The 22,053-nt window shown below is 31.0% G+C and overlaps 2 protein-coding genes across 2 annotated transcripts; one reads left to right on the forward strand and one right to left on the reverse strand.

Moving 5' to 3' along the window:
- The first annotated feature begins 6,143 nt into the window (after positions 1-6,143).
- Positions 6,144-8,184, forward strand: LOC136985970 (flavin-containing monooxygenase 5-like). The gene is made up of 3 exons (XM_067283389.1): positions 6,144-6,764; positions 6,849-7,742; positions 8,035-8,184. The coding sequence occupies exons 1-3, from the start codon at positions 6,144-6,146 to the stop codon at positions 8,182-8,184; spliced, it is 1,665 nt and encodes a 554-aa protein (XP_067139490.1).
- Positions 8,185-8,482: 298 nt separating this feature from the next.
- LOC136985951 (DNA-directed primase/polymerase protein-like) lies at positions 8,483-21,711 on the reverse strand. The gene is made up of 11 exons (XM_067283372.1): positions 21,649-21,711; positions 21,022-21,088; positions 15,117-15,205; positions 14,980-15,026; positions 14,814-14,905; positions 11,985-12,058; positions 11,845-11,918; positions 9,800-9,946; positions 9,581-9,734; positions 8,881-8,990; positions 8,483-8,804 (listed from the first exon to the last, which is right to left on the reverse strand). The coding sequence occupies exons 1-11, from the start codon at positions 21,657-21,659 to the stop codon at positions 8,650-8,652; spliced, it is 1,020 nt and encodes a 339-aa protein (XP_067139473.1). The 5' UTR covers positions 21,660-21,711; the 3' UTR covers positions 8,483-8,649.
- Between the last annotated feature and the right edge of the window lie 342 nt (positions 21,712-22,053).

Below are 22,053 nucleotides of genomic sequence, written 5' to 3' on the forward strand. Positions count from 1 at the left end.
CATGTATTGTTAGGTGTCTCTGAGTATCATCGCTATTGATGTTCTTCCAACCAAATTACATAATTGTATATTCTTACTTCCATATACATCATTCACCCATTCAATGTATATCGGTCAACAATCTGTGTTTTTTGTTGGCAAGCTCTTTCGTCAAAATTTTCAGTTAAACAATGTAAATGTTCTTTTACTAGCAACACAGTCTACGTTAACCCTATTGGATTTAAATTGAAATTACAACATGACATGTTTAACATTGAGAAAACCGAAGTTTTCATCTAATTTACAAATATTTACAGATTTAAAATGTATTATTATCCACTTCGTCATAATCTCCGTGAATTTTGATTATAAAATATTGAAGATATTCTTGACAAATACGTAATAATTAATAATATGACTTACAATAAGACGTCGTTTTTTCCTGGAAGATTTCTTTAAGCTAATTGTTTATTCTGAAAGAATTGAGCGTGATAACTGTAAACAATCATCATGTACTCTACTTTCAAATAATTTGCTTAGTTATAGCTGGATTACACATTGATTAATTCAAATTATAAATTCTTTGATTATTTCATTTTCTCTCGTAAGTATTGTCGCTACATTTCATCATCTCTTTGGATTAAAAATCACTGCCATTACCATGGATTCGTTTGATGTTTAATGCCTTTAACAATCTGTAAAATTCAAACGAAAATATCACAAGTCAGGGCGTTTATTATTAATTATATTTAGTACTTTGTCCACACTAAGTAGGCTAATTCATTAGAAAAAGTCGTGTATTTTACCTTTTATGGCTCACTGTTATATTTTATTTACTTACAATAATTAAATATAATAGTTTGCTTTAAAAGGTAAAATACACGACAATAACTAAGGACAATTTAGTGAAAGTGAAAGTAAGTTATTCGAATAACTCGCTGTCACCGAAATCAAAGCGTTAAGATAAAGAAAGATAAAAACCTCCAATCGACAAATAAGGCGAACTTGCGAATTTATGTTAGTCATATGTGTTGATTAGAAATATTGTTTTCTTTTCAACTTTTAAGCTAATTTTCTTAATTAAAATTGACTAAATAGGTAAAACTACTGAATACTAGTAGGTAGTCATGGGTTGCACCCGAATAACGATCTGGACACGTGGTGTTTTCCTCAATTCTTCATGTGTTTAACATATAAATAGGAGCAGTTTCCCATAGAAAGTTCTCCCGGAAAGAAGCGATAATTAAATGCTTCTTTTCAAAATATATATAAAAAAAAATGCTCTTCGCACTTCTAATCCGAAGATCTACAACAATTATTTATGCTTGAAATTGCTTTATAAAAAAAGTAATATTGTAGGTATAAACATTTCTAGGTGCTATTTGCATAAAGATAAATTCTCTTCTCACAATCAAAACAAGTGTTTTCTTTGCAGAAGAAAATTATATACAATATAAATATTCGTTTATGATTATACCTGCCAAATATTGACGTTTCAACAATAAATATTTGTCTTTTTAATTCATTGAAAAATACGAGTAATATCAAAACAGTGATAATTCACAGATATCTACCGTAAATGGCTGAGACGGAATCGATTTTTCATACTTTAATACAGCATTCTTACAATGGAAACTCTTGAATATGGTTCATAACCAGATTAATGACAGTGACGGTACTGTGAATTTGTTTATAAATATGTTATTTAATATTTATAGACTAAACTAGTTGTATATTTTGCCTATTTTTTGATATTATTTGTCGTATTTGTATATTGTATACCTATATTATAAAATACATATAATATTATCATTATATTAATATAAGATGCCTCTGTGTGTGCGGGTTTCTATAAATTATATTACAGAAACTTTATACAACTATATGTATGGTGTATATCTTTATACTTCATTTGTAATATTAATCTAAGAAAAACATTAGATATAATTTTTTGTAATATTTATGGAATTTTATATCATTATTTTTTCTATTCACATTAAAGTAGTAAGTAGATAGACACATAAAAATTTTAATTTATGCAAACTGCGTTGGAAAAGAACACGTATCTCAGAAGTTTTATGCAATTGAACATCGTCTATAATGATATAATAATTCTTAAAGAAACTTTAAATACCGGCGATCATCATAATAGTGGATTCTAACTTCAAAAAACACAAGGCCGTCTCTTGTAACAGCAGCCAAAACGAGATTTTTCGTTGCTCCTATTGTCTTTCTCGTGTTTTTTCATGATATATTTCCGTTTCATGTTCTACCGCGTTCTTCATCTAATTGAAAAATCCTCTTCGACCAGTCGTATAGTCGTGCATATTCGTATTGTGCTCTTGTAAATTATTCTGTGTTACGTGTAATCCGGTTAACCCCCTTCAAAACTTGTGAAAGTCCATTTTGCCATTATGGCATGATAAAAAGTCAAACTCGACACTCGAATATTATTTTTACAATATTGTAAGCGTCAAAATCATAAATTCAGTGCTTACAGGTATGTAAGCCTAATATCGTTATTTTAATTTATTATTCTCAGTTGTATTATAAGTCACCTATATTACCTTACAATGTATATACACGTATAGGAATATTTGTATAGGTGTGTTTGACATATTAAAAACTTTCTCCGGTACTTTTTTAATACTTAAATTTTCCATATTTTTTCTTTATTTATCATTAACAAAAGTAAAGAGACCGGACTTAATGAGCCTCTCTCTGATTTGATTACACTACTAGCTTAGTCAAAGTCTAACTCGAGCTTCATCCCATCTCCCATCAGAAAACTATAATCAATTTTTTAAATAAATAAAAATAAAATTCCGTTATTTGTAAAAAGAAACTTTAATTTATATCAGTATCATATAATTATTAACACATCTTCCACGTTTGCTAAATTTTGAGAACTTCTCAGTCCTAGTCCACTGCTAAATAACCCTGCTGACCCATATTTTATGCTTAATTATTTATGATTTTAATATTAAATAGTAATAAGTTTTCATATATAGCATATTCCTATTAAAATACAAAGTATGAAAATCACAGGTGATTCAGATAAATTAATGTTGATTAATTTAATTTTTAATATAAGCATTATAATTATTAACTAGATTTTATTGTATTATACGACGGAATAATTAATTTAATCGTCTTAATTTTATAGTAATTGCTGTTATATGATTAATATTATCATCACAGAAAATTATTTTATATTAAATCTAACTGAATTTATGAATATTGTAAATTATATTATATTATAAAAAATTGAAAAGTTGTAAATAAAAGCATGCATATGTAATATGAGAACTTTCGTTCAGTTTTTTAAATAAAATATTTATGACTGTGTATAAAATTAAACGATCTTAGTAATTATTTTTCCACCATAAAAATGATGACCTCATATAATTTTTTGATTAAAAAAAATTATGTTCTCGTTCGACAGCAGAATGACAAAGTGGAAAATAGTACACTGACCCGATTACTGCTATTTTCCCTGATATTTTAGTAACATTAAGTGTTTTTTCCTTCAATAAATAATAATTTTTTTCTAAGTTTATCACATTTTTATGCTTACTCCTTTAGAAATAAATATAAAGATGGCTTATAAATATTTATTTCTAATACTTTAATTTTATTGAGATGAAGGAATAAGAAACAACAATGCTTGATAAACTATCTAATATATGAACAACACTAAAAAGTTGGAAATTTCTTTTTAATTCTTTGCCGTCTCCTCGAGTAAAAAACCTTTCAAAAAACACTTTTCAGTTAAAAAGTCTACTTAAAATTTACTCTAAAAATCCTCTTCATACATACTTTTTTCTACAATTTAAAAAGTTAACTATAACGCAAGCATTCATTACACAAATGCTTCCATTCCTACAGTATATTCTTAAGTCGATTTTCCTAATGCAAATCTTGTCACTGTATCTTAGGAAAATCCATAAGAAGGAGTAGATTCACAGAGAAATTCTGGAGTAGTTCAATCGCAGTAGGGCGAAATGCCTGTAAGAAATAGTTTCATAGTTTGTCAAAGAACTGTTTCGACTTTTCATGCAAGAAGTGATGGCTTGACAAGTTTCGTTTGCGTCACAATATTATGTTTTGAGCAGTTTATAACGAAAATCAGAAGTAAACGATGATGCTATCGACGAATGAAAATCAAGAGTTTCGATTATTATTGATGGCAATGCTGTACATGACACAGAAATATGGACGAAACCTTTCGTTGTTAAAGTTCTGTCTGTAATTGTTTTGTAAATAATTGCAGACAGAACTTGGAAAGCAAAGACTAATTGTTGCCTTATGTACTAAAGTGTATAGAAAATGTAACCATCGTTGGTAACCCACACAGTTCTTCAACCAAGATGCTTCAAAAATGTTAATATTATACAACTTGTGTTGTATGGTTTGCAAATAAGAAAGAGTTAGAAGATGTGTCAAATTTTTTGTTCATATCTTAATAAGTTGAATGACAAAACAAAAGTTTGAGGCCTGATAAAATATAAAATGATAAAATTATGACAACAAAATTAAACTTATTATTAGTTATAAAACTGTTTTCTGTTCTCTTTCTACATAAGGACATCCATCTATCTATGACGATTTCGTATTGTATAATAAATTTGCATACTTGCGCAATCTGCAATATATCATGAAGCATTACGAGTTACTTCTAAAATATGTGACCTTCGCATTAAATTCTTTGCCGATGATGCATACAGTATATGGTTCTTCCAGTTGGTATAGAGTTACACAAATAAAGATAATAATTGTTATTTATTATCCGTTTTATAATAAAACTGAATTATTACGTAGCGCTAATTAATGACATACTATAAGAATTTATCTGATTATTATTTATGAAATAAAATATATTTAATTCAAAAAATAAATTAACCAAATTACATTAAAGTATGAATATATATTATTACTCAAATTTATCAATTTAAGGGGCAGTCTATCAATTACGTGTACAGTTTTTGAACCACTTTTAACCCATTCTCAAGCTGCATAATAATGTATTGTACTTTTGACAAACCGTTTACCCCCTTAATTACGTGTACAATCGTTCACAAACCCCCTGAATTGAAGAAATCACTTTAAAAAGTTCTGGAAATATTTTTTAACCTGATAACTCATTGACATGACAAGTAATAAACTTATAAAATAAATTCATATGCCACTGATACAACTAAAAAAATTCCACGTAAATAATTCGTAGAGTCCTTTTTCCCTGTCGTATACTACTGTGTATTTTTGCGACCACCCCTTAATTTGTACATGCACTTTTATTTAGTTTAATGATTTATTAATACATTTTCAATATTTTAATATCAAAAAAATGTTAAAGAAAATATATTGATTTAATAATTTATTCATTTTTATAAATATAAATAAATGGTTATTGACATTTTGAAGCAATTTTTAACTCACAATCTGTCACTGAAGGTGCTATAAACACTTCATTGTTATATTACATTTTGTATTTTTTTAAAATGTATTTAATTTTGGGAACAAAAAAATTGAATATTTTTATTCGACTATAATCTTCCCTGAACTAAAAATTCTTGACAATTCTAGGAAAACTCTACGTAATTATCATGTATCAGTCAGCTGTCATACATCTATATTCAAAACATACAAACGACGAAAGTACACTCGAACCTCCACTTTCTAACTCTATACAGCGGCCATTTTTTCACAAACTTGTTTTTTAAACAAAAATGTATACAAAATAACCTCTGAACAACGGAAAACTCCAAATAACGACTATTTTTTATGTTTCGTCAGTGGCCGTTGTTCAGAGGTTTGATTGTATTAAATTAAATATTAACATAATTATACATCATATAGTATTTATATTTTGTTAAAATATTTTAAAATTTTACTTTTTTTTATAATTTATAACTCCAGAAATTAAAAAAAAAATATTTCATGAGATTTTTGTTTTTTAGATCCTTATTTTCTCCATTGAAATGAATGACTTTTGTCAAATTAAATGGGTCACTTATTCAAATTAAACTTATAAAAATAACACTTAAAATATCTGAAAATAAAATTAAGAATTAAATTCTCAATTTAAAAAAAGTTTAGGGGCAGTGACTGCTTGTAATATAAAGGATCTGCGGGAACAAAATTTACCATTACGTTGCACAAACATGAGGGTTGCAGTTATAGGTGCTGGTGCCAGTGGGTTGACAGCCATAAAAGCGTGTAAGGAGGAAGGTGTAGATGTAATTTGTTACGAGAGGAGTGATAACATTGGAGGCTTGTGGAGATATAGAGACAACGACGAAGAAGGACTAGCTTCTGTTGCCAAATCTACAATAATCAACACTAGTAAAGAGATAACAGCTTTCAGCGATTTCCCACCTCCTAAAGAGTTTCCTAATTATATGCACAATACCTTGATGTTTAAATATTTACAACTTTACGCCAAAGAATTCGAATTAATCCCTCATATCAAATTCCAGCATCGTGTCGAAGATATCACTCAAGCCGATGATTATGGTACTACAGGAAAATGGAAAATTCACGTGTTAAATCTGAAGAGTGGATTAGAACATGTTGAAGTCGTTGGAGCAGTTATGATATGCACCGGACATCATATATTTCCTTATATGCCTTCTTTTCCTGGTCAGAAGAACTTTCGGGGTGACATTATACACACTCACTCATACAAAAAGCCTGATAAGTTCGAAGATAAAAAGGTGGTAGTAGTGGGTGTCGGAAATTCTGGAGGTGATGCAGCGGTAGAAGTTAGCCATGTTGCTTCACAGGTTAGTTTCTTTAATTGGTTATAACTTAATGTAAAATGTAGGTTATAGTTTACTTATACGAAAGATTTAACTTAAATTCTGTAGGTTTATTTAAGCACAAGAAGAGGAAGCTGGGTGTTTCACAGAGTTGGAAGAAATGGACGTCCCTACGATGATAAATTGCTTAGACGTTTTCGAAATATTTTATTTCACATTCTACCCTTTGATTACACGTGTACGACTATTGAAAATGGACTTAATTCGAGATTCGATCATAAAAAGTACCAGCTACAACCGAAGCATCGTATACTTCAACAGCATCCTATGATTAACGATTCACTTCCGAATAGAATTCTAAGTGGAAGGGTTATAGTAAAAGGAAATATCCAACGTTTCGTAGAGAGAGGGGTGATCTTTGAAGGAGAAGATAAAGTAACTGAAGTTGATAAAGTTATCTTTGCTACAGGATATGAAATAAAATTTCCTTTTGTGAGCAAGGATATCATAAAAACAATTGAAAATCAAATAGAGTTGTACAAATTTGTATATCCTCCTCATTTACAGCATCCCACACTTGCTGTAATTGGATTGATTCAAATTGTTGGAGGATTGTTTCCTATTTCTGAAATGCAAAGCAGATGGTTTGTGAGAGTTATTAAGAAGAATGTTATTTTACCAAGCGAAAAAGATATGAAAGAGGATATTAAATTAACATTAGATCAGTTAAAACAACGTTATTATAGTTCCAAGAGGCATACAATTCAGGTCGATTATATCGATTATCTAGACGAGATCTCTTCGTATATTAATGCTAAGCCAAATTTTCTTAGGATGCTCTTCACTGATTTCGATTTGTTTCGAGCATTAATGATGGGTCCTAGTCTTCCTTATCAGTATAGATTACAAGGACCAAATTCATGGCATAGAGCTAGAGAAACAATTCTGAGTTACGAAGAAAGATTTAATGCACCTTTACAGTCCCGTTTTAAAAATAAAAAAGTAAAAGATGTAGTTTTATACAAATTTAATTGGAAACTTTTTGCTTATATTCTTCTGACTTTGTCTATATTTGTAATTTTTAAGTTGAAATTAATGAGAATTTTTTCATAGAATTTCAATAAAATCAGCTTGGTAACTAAATGAATAAAATGCTTCAGCAGAAAATCAGCAAGTTTGAAAAATTTAATTAAAATTTTGTCATTAACATTTATATATATAATTTTTTTAAGGTTAATAATCAATAAATACTTGGTTAAGGCAATTAAATATATGTTTAATATTTTATCCATAGTTAAATAAGAAATATGAAGGTACTAATCTGCGTAAACTGATTAAATATGCAGAATTCAAACAGAGAATAAAACTCCCCAGGATAAAAAAATCAAATACAACCTTATCCCCGTCGTACGCTATCATAGACTACTTGCATCACTCTTCGTAATGGAAGTTCTTTGTAATTTTATAATTTCCCATGCAAATTATCTCTTAGATCATGAGTAACAAAAAGAACAAACGAGAAAATTATAGAAGGCCATAATTTCGAAATGAAGAAGATTTCTATGTCTCAAACATTTTATTATTTAATTATATTTTACTTCTTTAATATTAATAATAATGTTTTAAAAAATTTAATGTAAATTTTTAAACTCTATAACGTAATGAAAAATAATTTTAATAAGAATTATTCGTATTTAGATAATTCTATGCGTAATATAATGTGTATAAAGATATATCTTCTATAGTTAACATTTCTCAACAAATATCGTATACATTTTTCATTCTTTCTGATTCACCTCATCTGTTCAGTACCCTACTGGAATCATTTTTCCTCTTTCTCTTCACCTTACTCTCCTCCTTTCCTCAGCTGAACAGGCTCTAATAATAGTTTATATATATTTAATCTTATTTATTGTTTTAACTTCTTTTTATTGTAAAATGATTCCGAATGAAATTGTATTTCCATCTGTAAACACATTTCCAAAATATATTTTTCTTCTTCTTCCGTCAAACTGTCATTTAATATTTTTTGATATTCATCAACGATAATTTCTTCTGCACTTGCTAAAACAGGGTAATATTTATGTCAATTTTTATCAAATAATTTATATCAATTTTATAAAAATAAAAATGTAAATACATTTACTATTTCCTTCTACAATTGTTTTCTTTTTGGATTTCTTAGTTTTCTTTTTAGGCTTCGGTTTATAAGTATCTTCGAATCTTAAAAAGTTCTTTATAGTGATCTTCCTGTAATTAATTAAAACGTTTTATATTCTTTATCTAAAAACTATATTTTCTGTCATTTAAAGAAAGCAGACATGTAATAATATTGTTTATTTACTGTTTTTTTAATTTAAATTTAGATACTTAATACGTTTAAAACGGTATGTAGAAGAGAGTCACCAACAACCACGTGGTCTTGCTGATCCCCTTCTACTTGGATTTAGATGTTATAGTATGTTCGACTTTTTGGGGGTTCTTTTCAATCCTGAGTGTAGGTGTGATTAAAAAGATATGATTGACCACAACAGGTGGGTACAGCAGGTCCACAATTGGACGGTGAGGGATAAGCCATTCTCCTTGGACCCCATGATTTTAACCATCAAAATAAACATTTACAATGTAATAAATGTGCAACTTTTCTTTTCTGAACAATTTATTCCAGGTAAACTCTTTTAAATCAAAGTATCAAAACAATTTACAGTATTACGATTTTGTATAAAACCTCTTTGAAAAAATGTGTATATACTCGTAAATAAACATTATTTAGACAGGAATATTAATATTTTGATTAGTTATAAACTAAGAATGATATTAATTATATAAAATAAATTTACTCGAGAAGTGTCACTAGAGATGTTAAAAAAATTTCTTTATCGTCAACAGATGAGAAGAAATAATATTCATTTTTTCTGGACAATTGCATAGGTCTAATTGTACCAAATTTACTTGATGAATAAAGTCTGAAGTTGTTATTCTTCCTGTAAACAGCTACAAATTAAAAATATTAATGTTATAATTTATAAAATTAGTTTAATATAATTATAATTTCTCACCTAAATCACAGAATATCTCTTCTTTATCTCTATTTTTAATTATGAGTGTTTTTAATTCTTCTTTTGATGGTTTCTCGAAATTATCAATTATTTCTTCTTCTTCTGAAGGATTATTAATTTCGTAGCAAAGATAATGTACAAAATGTCCTATTTAAAAATAAAGTTTAAACATTTTTAGTATATTTTCAACAGGTAATTGTAATAGCAAATTAAAAAAAAAGGTTCAGAATCATTCTAACAAATCTTAATTAACAGATTATGATTCGAAATAGAAAAAAAATCAATACATTTTTTTCTGTAATTCGTTAAATATTTTACAGGATGTCAAAAGTCACTTGTACCCTTTTTATTTCAAAAGTACTGTAGATGGATTAATTTTGTTTAATGCAATGCAGGGCATGCCACACAAGAAATGACGTATGGAGAATAGAATTGAACTTTTTTGTTAACCTTAAAAACCGTTTTCAGGTGCTTGAAACAAAATTATATTTTACTCCTCGCGAATTTAAAGTTCATTTTTGAAAAGGAATTATTACCTTAAACATATGTTTACACAGTGATTAATTAAACGGCGCTTCTTAACCTTGCTAGTCTCGCGTTACCCTGTCTCGTTAAAAATTTTGACACCGGTGACCTTGAAAATTATCTTCAAGGTCAACGAAAAATGTCCCATCCGATTCGCCACCATGATTTTCTATCCTATATAACTACATTAACAAAATTAATATATCATCAGTATTTTTGGAATGAAAAAGGCTTTTGACTAACCCTATATAGCAGTGGTTTCCAAAGTGGGCGCTACCGCCCTCTTTGGGCGGTGATCAAATCTAGGGGGCAAAAAGAAGTAAGTGGGAAGCAAGGGAGCGCTGGAGGCAGGGTACTAAACGGTGACCATAAGCAAATGTTGGGTCACTGACAGCCTTTCCTTTTCCTCTGTTAAACGGATAAGAAGAAACATTGAGTTTAATGGTTTCCAGATGTTGAGAACAATGTACGGTTAAGACAGTGATTATAGAAAAGTTTTCCTAAGAATATTTCCAAGCCTTACTCAAACAAGGGAAAATGAGTTAAGGGGCATTGGAACATGGTTGGGAAGAGTTGGGATTAACTGTATAGAACAAAGGGGGCAGTGGATTGAAAAAGTTTGGGAACCACTGCTGTATCTGTATGGGCTATAATGATACAAAAAACAAGAATTTAAAATGTAATTGGTAACAGAAAGTTTTTTGTCTGAGCCAAGAGCGACCGAAATACTGTATATAAGACTAACTAACTTGTAAGCAAACAATTCTCTAAAATTATAACTCTAAAATAAGTTTGTTTCTAATTGTAACATCTTCATCTATCTTCAAAAATCTGAATAATAAATATATATAAAAAACAAGAAAAAGCCTGATGGCTTCCAAATAGTACAGCTCTGCAAGACTCTTAATCGTAATGACTATATAAAAAAATGTATTCTTACGAAAACACTTTTGCTTTATAAAATTACATAGGGGCGCCTTATTCTACGGTCAAAAGGGCAATTGTCTGGGGGTTTCCACCAACAGAGGACTCCACACCGATCTTTTATAAGAAAATATTTCCCCCAAAAAATTCCCTCCGAAGAACAATGTCTGAAGGAGCATCGCACTCAGGAGTCTAGTTGAACGGATAAATACCTTTTAATGCGAATTCAATGAAATTTCTACCTTATGTGACCGCTAATTCATGAGTAGTATAGAAATAGAAGACACGACACAATATAAATAAAAGAATGAATTTTAATTAGGGAAAGACTTTTGGAGAATTCTCCAAAGAAACATCCCTTTACTTCGGAGTGTGCTAGGTCCCTTGGCTCTCCCCTCTGAGTGCGACACTGGTCTGAAGTCAAGACTGTACACGGAACACCGTAATTCAGATTGACCTGGGTCCTATGAAGCTATAACTCGCCATTGAAATTACATATGCTGTAGTATACGAAAATAATATAAAACTAATTCAGTAAAATGAAATTGTTGAACAGCTCTAAAGTATAATATATGGTATAATATAAGGTATAATACCTGCATCAATATTGGTGGCAAAGGCAACCTTATCTATCTGGAAAATAAGATGGCTACTGTATTTTTCCTGTGAACTGAAAATTATGAAATGAGAATGTATTATGCAATAATAATTTTAAAAAAATTTATAATTTTATTACCTGGCAGTGAGCCATAATACATTGTTCATATCACAACATAAATCAAACTTTTTTCTTAAACCCCAGCATACAAGCTACAAACAGTGAAAAATGTTTAATGTAGCAATCAGAAACATTATATAATTAGTAAAAATGTGAAAATTATATTATAATATAAAATTTTAGTTAGATATAATGCATTAACATTTTTATAACATACCCATTAAAACAGATATCATAGGAGTAAGCTCTTCAGATTATTTTCTCATACTTGGATATTATTATTTAGTTATGCAAAATTCGATTTTATAGAAATTCACAATAAAAGAAAGTAATTAAACTGTTGAAATATGAGTTTGAAAATTTAGAATTACAAATTTTAAATTAAGAATATTTTCTGCAAAATTAATTATTATATTTCTCGACAGATGGCGCTGCAAACATAACTTACTATTTATATTATCAATACAAAAAAGTACTTAACTACTTTGACTAACGAACAGGCTTAATACACACCCAGCCTATTTAATTAACTTAACCAAAATGCATTTCTGCCTTACTGGCCCTTATCACTTGGATGACAGAAGAAACAATATATGGTGACAATTGCCAGCATTATAATATACATTAATAGTACAATTATTAAAAAATTATAACGTACTGTACAGTACATCTTATTAATAGAATTCTAAATTATTAATAAGATGTATTTTATAATTTATTAATAATTGTACTGTACTATTAATGTATATTGTAATGCTGGCAATTGTCATTATATATTGTTTCTTGTATGTCATCCAAGTGATAAGGGCCACTAAGGCAGAAATGCATTTTGGTTAAGTTAATTAAATAGGCTGGGTGTGTAATAAGCCAGTTCATTAGTCAAAGTAATTAAGTAGTTTTGTGTAATTAAATAATACAGGCAAGAAGCTTTTTAACATACTCCGATTTATAATTTTCATTTTTATTAGTGTTCTATTATAACATATGTTTATTATGTTACGTCTCGTTACCGCATAGCATTTCCTAATATTATAACATATCAGAAATTTTTCCATAAATATATCGTGTTTGCTTCATTGCTACTATGTAATAGTACTAAAACGCAGGCCAGCCAATGAACAGGATGCCATAGGATGGCGTCCTATTCACATCAGTAACACGAACAAAGATGTTTTCGTTACAAAAGCATGAAATACTCGGACTGGTGTCGATTAGAGGCTTTACTTAATCGCAAACGACCTCCTGAGTGTAGTTAGGTAGAGCCGGCTTAAGCTGGTAACAGTTCAGGAACAACCTAGCAATTATGCCTCCCTGGGCAAAATAGTTATTTGCGCCTCTTTCAAATATAGACCTAGGGTAATTTTTAGCACTAACTTCGTCACGTAAGAAAAGCGCACACCCTGGCCTGTCTTTCTCGTTGGCCTCGCCTCTTATGATTCAATAATGCAAAACATGCCCTTTTAAACCAGGTGAGATCGATGCAAATCTCTTTCTCTCTCTCAAAGATAAAAATGTTCAAACCTATATATAGGCCTACATGTCGCAATGGATTGTCTAAGTAAATAGAAATGTAGCACACGTGATCTAAACAACAACGTAATCTTAAAAAGAAATACGGTATGTACTACGTATCTTCTGTAAATACAAATCTGCTTTTCAGACAGAATTTTCTCTGCCAACAAAACGACCAGCCGAAGATACATTAGCAAGAGACAAAGTTTACTGTTAATGGATGTTTGTTGTTTTGTATTTTTCATGCTTGTATATCGCACTCAACACTTTATTTAGGTCAAAACCATTTTTTGACTTCAATGAAGTAAATGGATAAAAATAATTTGAGGAACTTTCTAATTAATTAACTGCTGTGATTTCTTTACAATACATACAGTATTTAATTTTATTCTGTTTTTTAGTACCGTAATAATGTGATTTTTAAATTTGTAAATTATAGTACAATATCTTTCTAAATTTGTGTGTTTGGAAACATCACAACACATAGCAAGTATCAGGTAACAGCTTTTCCTAGTCTTTCTTGACTTCTTCCCTCTCTTGGCTCAATTCTGTCAGGTGTACGCAGCAAAAGGAAGTTTTCATTCCTTACTTTAAAGAAAAATATTTTTGTAATAAGAAAAGTGTAATTGGACTTTTATTTCAGTGAACGAGAAGCAGAAAGAAATGAGAAGACCAAAAGAAGACACCAACAGAACAATTTTTGAGTGGTTCAATCGCAGTCAGGCCACAGGCCTGTTTGTCTTAGGGCCGATGCTTCAAAAAATGGTCTTGAAGTTTGCCACAGAACTTGGCGTTTCAACTTTTAATGCCGGAAGTATGTTCGTAATTAGTACATTGCTCTTAAAATTCATGGTGTCTTGTACAATACAGGGAAAGTGGAAACCATATCATTTCATAACGCAATAAATTGAAAGCCAATGTTAGATCTTTGCTTGCTTATAATTTAAGTGTGTAGTGTCTCATCGCACACTTTATCTGAATTACTCAGAAAAGTAAGTTTTATGCGTTCTGCTTGAGTACGTGAACTTTGACTTAAGGGTGGCTCGAACTATCGAGACTCAACTGTACATATTCGTTTATTATATAGAAAATTTTAATGGTAAGGGTAAAGAAATTAATCTTTCGATATAATTTGTGCCTTAAAGTACAGTATATTATACCTTTTAAGCAAAATGATTTTCATAACTTAAAATTCAAAATAAATGTATTTAAAAAAGCAAAAAATTTGGATTAAAAAATATGTATATATTTTTTAAAACTCATAAATATTTAAATTTATAATGGTTATATTTATTCTTTATTTTAAATAAAAATTAATGCATAATTTTGTCAAACCTTAACAAATATCTTGACCAATTCATCTCCATTACAACAGGGATTAACATCATATTTGAACTCGAGATCAAAGTATAGTTTACATGGTACTCCTAGACAATATTTAAGAGACAATTTATAATAATTTTGATGTTTAATAAAATGTAGTCAATATTATATTGTATACCTTCAGGAATTACTTCATGAAAATTCCTTTCTTCGAGAGGGTAAGAACTTGATTAATATAAAAATTAAAGAAAATAAAATGATATATATCTTATATTAAATTCAATTAACGTAATTTAGACATGTAAATATAATTACTTAATTATATTCCACATGGTAAACGCGTCAGTTACGATATAAAATCGTTTTCCATCATTAGAAACTTCTTTGGAAAATACAAGAAAATCCTACAAAACGTTTAATATTAAAAATTTGATTCTGACATTCATTAAATTGGACATTTATCATATTTTTGAATTAAATAAAAATTATATTTATTTCATAAACAGAAACGACTCTAAATGCAAGAGAAATAGGGATCTCATTGAAAACTTGCCAAAAATATAATATAAACATAAGAATAGTTATAATTTACATTAATTTTTAATACATCATATTTTTTAAAATTATTTTCAAACTGTTATAATTTATAAATAATGAATATCTATATATATAAATATAGATGTTTGTTTGCTTGTTTGTTCGCTATACACTCATAGGAATTTCAACCAATTGCTATGAAACTCGGCAGTTACATTCAAATACTTCTAACTTATATTATGTCATACATCCCATCCCAAAATATCTAAGGAATTTCTGTAAATCAATTGATTTCTATCTACATTCGGTTTACTGATTTACACGTAGCCCCATCTATTGGCAAAAAGTTAACAAAATAATTAACCAAATATAATTCTTACAAAAAAGGATATAATTTTAAAATATATATATTGTATTCACTGAATTACTGCGACAATGATATAGCGCGAAATAGATGTGCCATTACGCCATTACTGCGACAGTAGCACATAGCACTTGCCTGCGTAGAGTGTAGTAGTGTTTGGCCCCGTACATCATACTTTTCCTGTTAGCAATACATCATGCTGGTTATGTATCTAACTCCGTTCGGGGAAAATTTTTGAATTGAAATAACATGAGTTGCGGTACAAATCGAAAGTTAATACGAGGTATATAGTTAATCTAGTCTTCTTTCTCTTACGATTTTCATGTCTGATCTCGACTTTTTATCTATCTAATTCCGTTTTCAAGATTAACGAAAGACGGGGACGGACAGACGACAGTGGGAATTTACAGATCTACATTTTTTCCAAATTGCACACTTAAGTATCTTTCAGTAATCGAGTGGATAAAACCACCAAACACCGATAGCCAGCCGTGGGTTCGCGTATAGCCAACTCTGCCCTCCTAGCCACGTTTTCAGTTCAGGAAAGAGGTGGAAGTCTTCACACATTAAAAGTGTGAAGACTTCCACCCAGCTTGGAACTTTTTAAACATCCAGCGTATAGCGCCGAGCGACTTCTACCTATTCCCTGAACGTGGCTAGGAGGGCAGAGGTTTGAGACTAATGACGATCTTCAAAACAACGTTAGGGACCTTCTCGAGTCACTGGCGGCAAAATTCCATGAAGAGGGGATTTCAAAACTCGTTCACAGATAGACAAATGCCTCAATCTTCACGGTGATTATGTCGGAAAGTAACCATGTTTGTACCTAACTTTTGGTAATAAACTCATTTCGTTATTTACACTTGTCTTTGTTTTATGGATCATCGAAAGTTGAAAAAAAATCTGCCTTCGTATATAAGATTAAAAAATACTTATATTTTTAAATTTACAGTCCTTGGCCATTTTAATTAATTTTTGTATTAATTAAAATATTTTTTAAATTATGTATATATTTTAATTATTATTAAAATCATAATAATAATCTTTTGATTAATAAATTTTTAAAATTATCACCAAGAATATTGCAGATAGATATACAGTACTCGTTCAAACGAAACATGAATAAAAATGAAACCTGTCTAAACGGAGAAAATTCTTCGGAATAGAATGATTTTCTACGTTAAAAAGAACCTGTTCAAAACGGAAACCTTCCAAACCGGGAAAAATATTCGGTACCGGCGATTCAGGTTTACACAGGTTTTACTGTATACGCGTATTTTAAGTTTATTCAACTTTAATTAGCTTAATCAAATTATTATTATTATGTGGGTTAAGTGAGATATACTCGGTTAACACCGGTGGCTGTGTACTATGCCGGACCAAAGTCAAGGCATAGTAACCAAAACAGAAATTAAAGAAGTGTATCAGTGTGTGTGTCTGTATTCAGGAATTTTCTCACAATATGACATGTATTCAATATAGTGGCCTTCTGTAGTGTGATGTATGTGTTTCTATTCAATTGTAATGTGCCCAGGCTTTTGTGTAGTGTGTGTGGTATGACACCTGTAGAGGAGAGAACAACAGGTACAATAAGCACCCTATCCATCCTCCACAGATGCCTTATTTCCTGGGCGAGTTCTGTGTACTTGCTAATTTTTTCAGTGCATGCGTTTTGTATATTGTGAGTGTTTGGAATGGATATGTCTATAATGTATGTGATTTTATTGTGTTTGTCAATGAGTGTGATGTCTGGTCTGTTGTGGTAAATTGTTTTATCTGTGATTATGGCTCTGTCGTAGTACATTTTGTGCGTGTTGTTTTCCAATACTGTCTGTGGAATGTATTTGTAGTATGGTTCGTGGATGTCTGCTAATTTGTGTTTCTTTGCAAGCTCTTGGTGTATTATATTTGCTACTTGGTTATGTCTGTGTAAATAATCTGTCTGTGCCAAGAGCTTGCAACCAGAGGTGATGTGTTGTATAGTTTCTGACATGATGTGACATTTTCTGCATGTGTCATTTGTGAGTGTTGTATCTTTGAGTATGTGTTTTCTGTAGTTTTTAGTATTTATGACCTGATCCTGTATGGCAATCATGAATCCTTCCGTCTCCCCAAAGAGGCATCCCCGAGCTAACCAGCTGTTTGACGCAGTTTTGTCAACAAAATCCTGGGCCAGATCGTAAGGATGCCTGCCATGGAGTGCCTTTCGAGCCCACGATTGCTTAATGGTGTCTATGCTTTTTATATGTTGCGTTGTGTCCATATGATGTGAGTGTAAGTTTAATGGTGTGTTATTTGAGTCTGCTAGAGTTACTGCTTTATGTAATTGTGATGTTTCTTGTTTTTTGTAGAAAAACTCTCGCAGTGACTGTATTTGTTTGTAGTGAAGGTTAACTATGTCAATCAGGCCACGTCCGCCATCTTTACGTGGAAGGGTTAATCTTTCTGTGGCAGATTTAGGATGATGATGTTTATGCTTAGTAAGTGTTGTTCTTGTTTTCCTTTGGAGTTGCTCGAGATCTGTGTGAGTCCAATGTATAACTCCAAAAGAATATGTGAGTACTGGGATGACATATGTGTTTATTGCTTTAACTGTGTGTTTTGCATTTAACTGTGTTCTGAGAATAGCATTTAACCTACTTTGGTATTCTTTAATTAATCTTTGCTTTATTTGTGCATGTTCTGTTAGTTTGGCCTGTTGGAATCCTAAATACTTGTAGAACTCGCCCTCTTCCATGGATTCAATAATGTCTCCATTTCCAAGTGCAAAATCTTCTTTCTTCAGGATTCCTTTTTCTATGTGAAGTGTTTTGCATTTATCTAGGCCAAATTCCATTTGTATGTCCTTGGTGTATGAATGTGTGATTTGTAGGAGTTGATGAAGTTGTTTTTGTGTGGATGCATAAAGTTTTATGTCATCCATGTACATGAGATGTGACAGTGTATACTGTGTTGTTTTTTCATGTCTGATATTGTAACCATATTGCGTGTTGTTTAACATGTTGGATAATGGATTCAGGGCTAGGCAGAACCAGAGAGGACTCAAGGAATCTCCTTGAAAAATTCCTCGCCTAATAAAAATTTGGTTTGTTTGTATGGAAGTGTTACTAACCCTGAGATGTAGTGTTGTTCTCCAGTGCTGCATAGTGTTTTGAAAGAATGCAATGAGTGATGGATGTATTTTGTACATGTGTAGAATATGTAGCAGCCAACTGTGTGGAACACTGTCGAATGCTTTTCTGTAGTCTATATATGCCATGTGTATGTTTCTGTGTTGTTTGTGTGCTTGCCGTAGAATGACTGAATCTATGAGTAACTGTTCTTTGCATCCCCTGTGATTTCTACGGCAACCTTTTTGTTGTTCTGTTAGAATGTCGTGTTCTTCAACATGTTTGTATATTTTGTTTGCGATACAGGATGTCAATAATTTGTAGAGTGTTGGAAGACATGTAATTGGTCTGTATTGTGTGGGGTCTGTGGTATTGTTGTTTTTGGGTTTCATGTAGGTGATGCTCTGAGTAAGAAAATTTGGCATGTCTTGTGGATTGATGATGATGTGTGTTAGATGTTTAGCTAGTTCCTGGTGCAGTGATGTAAACTTTTTGTACCAGAAATTGTGAATGTTGTCTACACCAGGTGTCTTCCAGTTGTGTGTTCTGTTAACAGTGTATTGGAAATCATGTATGTTTATTTCAGCACAGGGCATAGTTGGTATGTTGTGCAAGTTTCTGTTCTCCTCCTCGATCCAGCCTGCATCAGCATTGTGCGTGACAGCACTGGACCAAAGAGAAGACCAATATGTTGTGAGTTCTTCTTCTGTTGGTGTGCCACTGTGCTGTGTATCAGTGTTTGCTTTGTTATTAATTTGTCTGTAAAAGAGTTTTTCATTGTTTGTAAATAATTTATTTTGTTGTTTTCGTAGTGTACATGTTTTGTATCGTTTGAGTCTACGTGCTTTGGCAGCAAGTTTTTGTTTTAGTGTATCAATGTATTCTGTAATGCGTGTGTTGTGATGTTCGTGTTTTGTGTGTGTTTTTATTTTCTTGAAAATGTTTTTGAGCTGTTTCCTTAATTTGGGTGTTATGTTGTTTTTAGTGTATTGTGTCAGCCTGCCTAATTGCTGTCTAATGTCATTTATTTGTGTTTCTATTCTTCTCTGCCAGGCAGGCTTGTGATAGAATTGTGTTTTCTGTGTATTTGTCTGTGATTGTACTTTCAGTCCATGGTGTGTCACTACTGTGACTGCCCCAGCATAAACTAATGTATGAATGTCTGCGAGTGTAGAAATTGAATGAATGTAGTGTGGTAGTAAGTGAGTGTTTACATAATTTAGTGTTTTTCCTACTTCCTTCGACGTGTTGATTTTTGGTATTCGTGGTCGTTGTGTGGGATCTGTGCCTGTATATTTAGTGAGTGTTTCCTGAAATATAAGTGAGAGCGTATTAACTAAATCCATGTCTATGTTATCAGTGATGGATGAGGAAGTGTCTGTAGTATCATTAGTGGTAATTGTTGTATGTGTGTTATTATCAATGCTTGTTGCTGGATTATCCTGACAGGTTACATGATCTTCATTAATGTTAGATGTTTCTGTCTGTTGATGTATTTGATCAGCAACCTGTTGTTTGATAAGTTCAAGTGTTGTTTGTGGAATAAGGTTGTTGTGTATAATTGTTCTTTTTTGATCAACAACCCTTTGTTCGGTGACAGTGAGATGAGGATACTGTTGTGTGAATCTATGGTGTAGTTGTTGTCTGTATGCTGTCATGTTTGTTTCGAGTTTTGTGATGGTGTAATAAGTACGGATGATAAACTCGTTCATTTCTACTGTCCATTTCATCCGTTGGCGTGGTTTTCCAGCCTTTGTGGTCTGTGGATGCATTGCCACAGAAACACCAAGGCTGGGTTGGTTCCTCACATCTGTTGAGGGCATTGCAGTAGCCATGCTTGGGCCGGTGCTGCTTTCGCCACCGGTAACCAAGGGAGACTGTGACCTATTTTTCGAACGTGAGCCTCTGCCTAACCCACGAACGCGGACCTTGTTAACCCGGGCGACGTCCGAGCCGGTATCACACTTTGATCTAGTTATTACCATGATAATATCTCCACAGAATGTGGGTGTGTGGTCACTCTTAGCTTCATTTCTCCCCATAGACCTTACTGGCATGGGTGTCCCTACCAGGAGCTTATGCTCCAGCCTGCATTGCCCTATGGATCAGTAAAATTACTGGGCTCTCCCACCACGACCAGGTGGTGACCACGGGAGAGTATTAACATATATAATATTTATATGTGAAAAAATAATATTTGAAATCTTACAGCATTCTCTCTTGCAAACTGAATAGCTTCATTCTGTTTCCAAAATGTTGAACCATTTTTTAAGTGTCTGGAATAAAATTTTAATATTATTTATTTTATTTTTAAAGTAAAATAATACAGTATAATATACAATATTTAATTATAGTAACTTCTTAAGCATTTTGTCTTTAACAATAATACAAGCAATGCATATATGTAAATTATAATAAAAAGTTATATTAGCATAATTTTATTTTATTTGTTATTAAATATTATAAATAAAAATTATATTATTTTACATTTAAAATGATTATTTTTTATATTTTTAACAATCTTAATTTATACCCGATATAGTAACTTCAGCCTAAAACATATGGAGTAGATAATATACAGTGGAACCTTCAATAACGGCCACCTGTAAGCACTGATCAGTTTCTACGAACTTGTTTGAACAAAAATGCATACAAACTAACCCCCGAACAACGGCCTTTTTTAATGTTCCCTTCAGTGGTCGTTGTTCACAAGTTCTACTGTATATAGATAGGCCTAGACACATTTAATCTGTATATTGATATAAATTAAAACGTGTAGACAGTTTAAATTAATGTTAAAGTAATTAATAAATAACTTCTTTAGCCTGAAACTTACGGCACATTCATTCACAAGGCCTGTTAATATAGAACTGTATTGATAATTCGATGGCAAATTTAAGTTAGTTAAATGAATGCGTATAAAAATTTACATATAATTTATTCATTCAAATGATAAAAATTCTCGTAATCACTTGTTTTACTTTTAAACAAGTAAATGAGTTTTACTTTTGTAATTACTCATTTATATATTTAAAAGTAAAACAAGTGGTTACAAAAATAGAGAATTGAGTTCGAATGCATTTTTTTATTTTAAGTTTTTAGTCTGAATTAGTAAGCAAAATACAATAACAAACTTCGGTTCTAACCATTTTTAAAAATTGGTTTGTATACCGATTTTGATCTTCAGTCCACCCCTGACCTTTTATTAAAAACTAATTATAAAGTATTAGCTTCTGAACCA

This window comes from Centruroides vittatus, unplaced genomic scaffold (assembly GCF_030686945.1).
Source record: "Centruroides vittatus isolate TY-2023 unplaced genomic scaffold, ASM3068694v2 contig_983, whole genome shotgun sequence".
Classification (NCBI taxonomy): Eukaryota; Metazoa; Arthropoda; class Arachnida; order Scorpiones; family Buthidae; genus Centruroides; species Centruroides vittatus.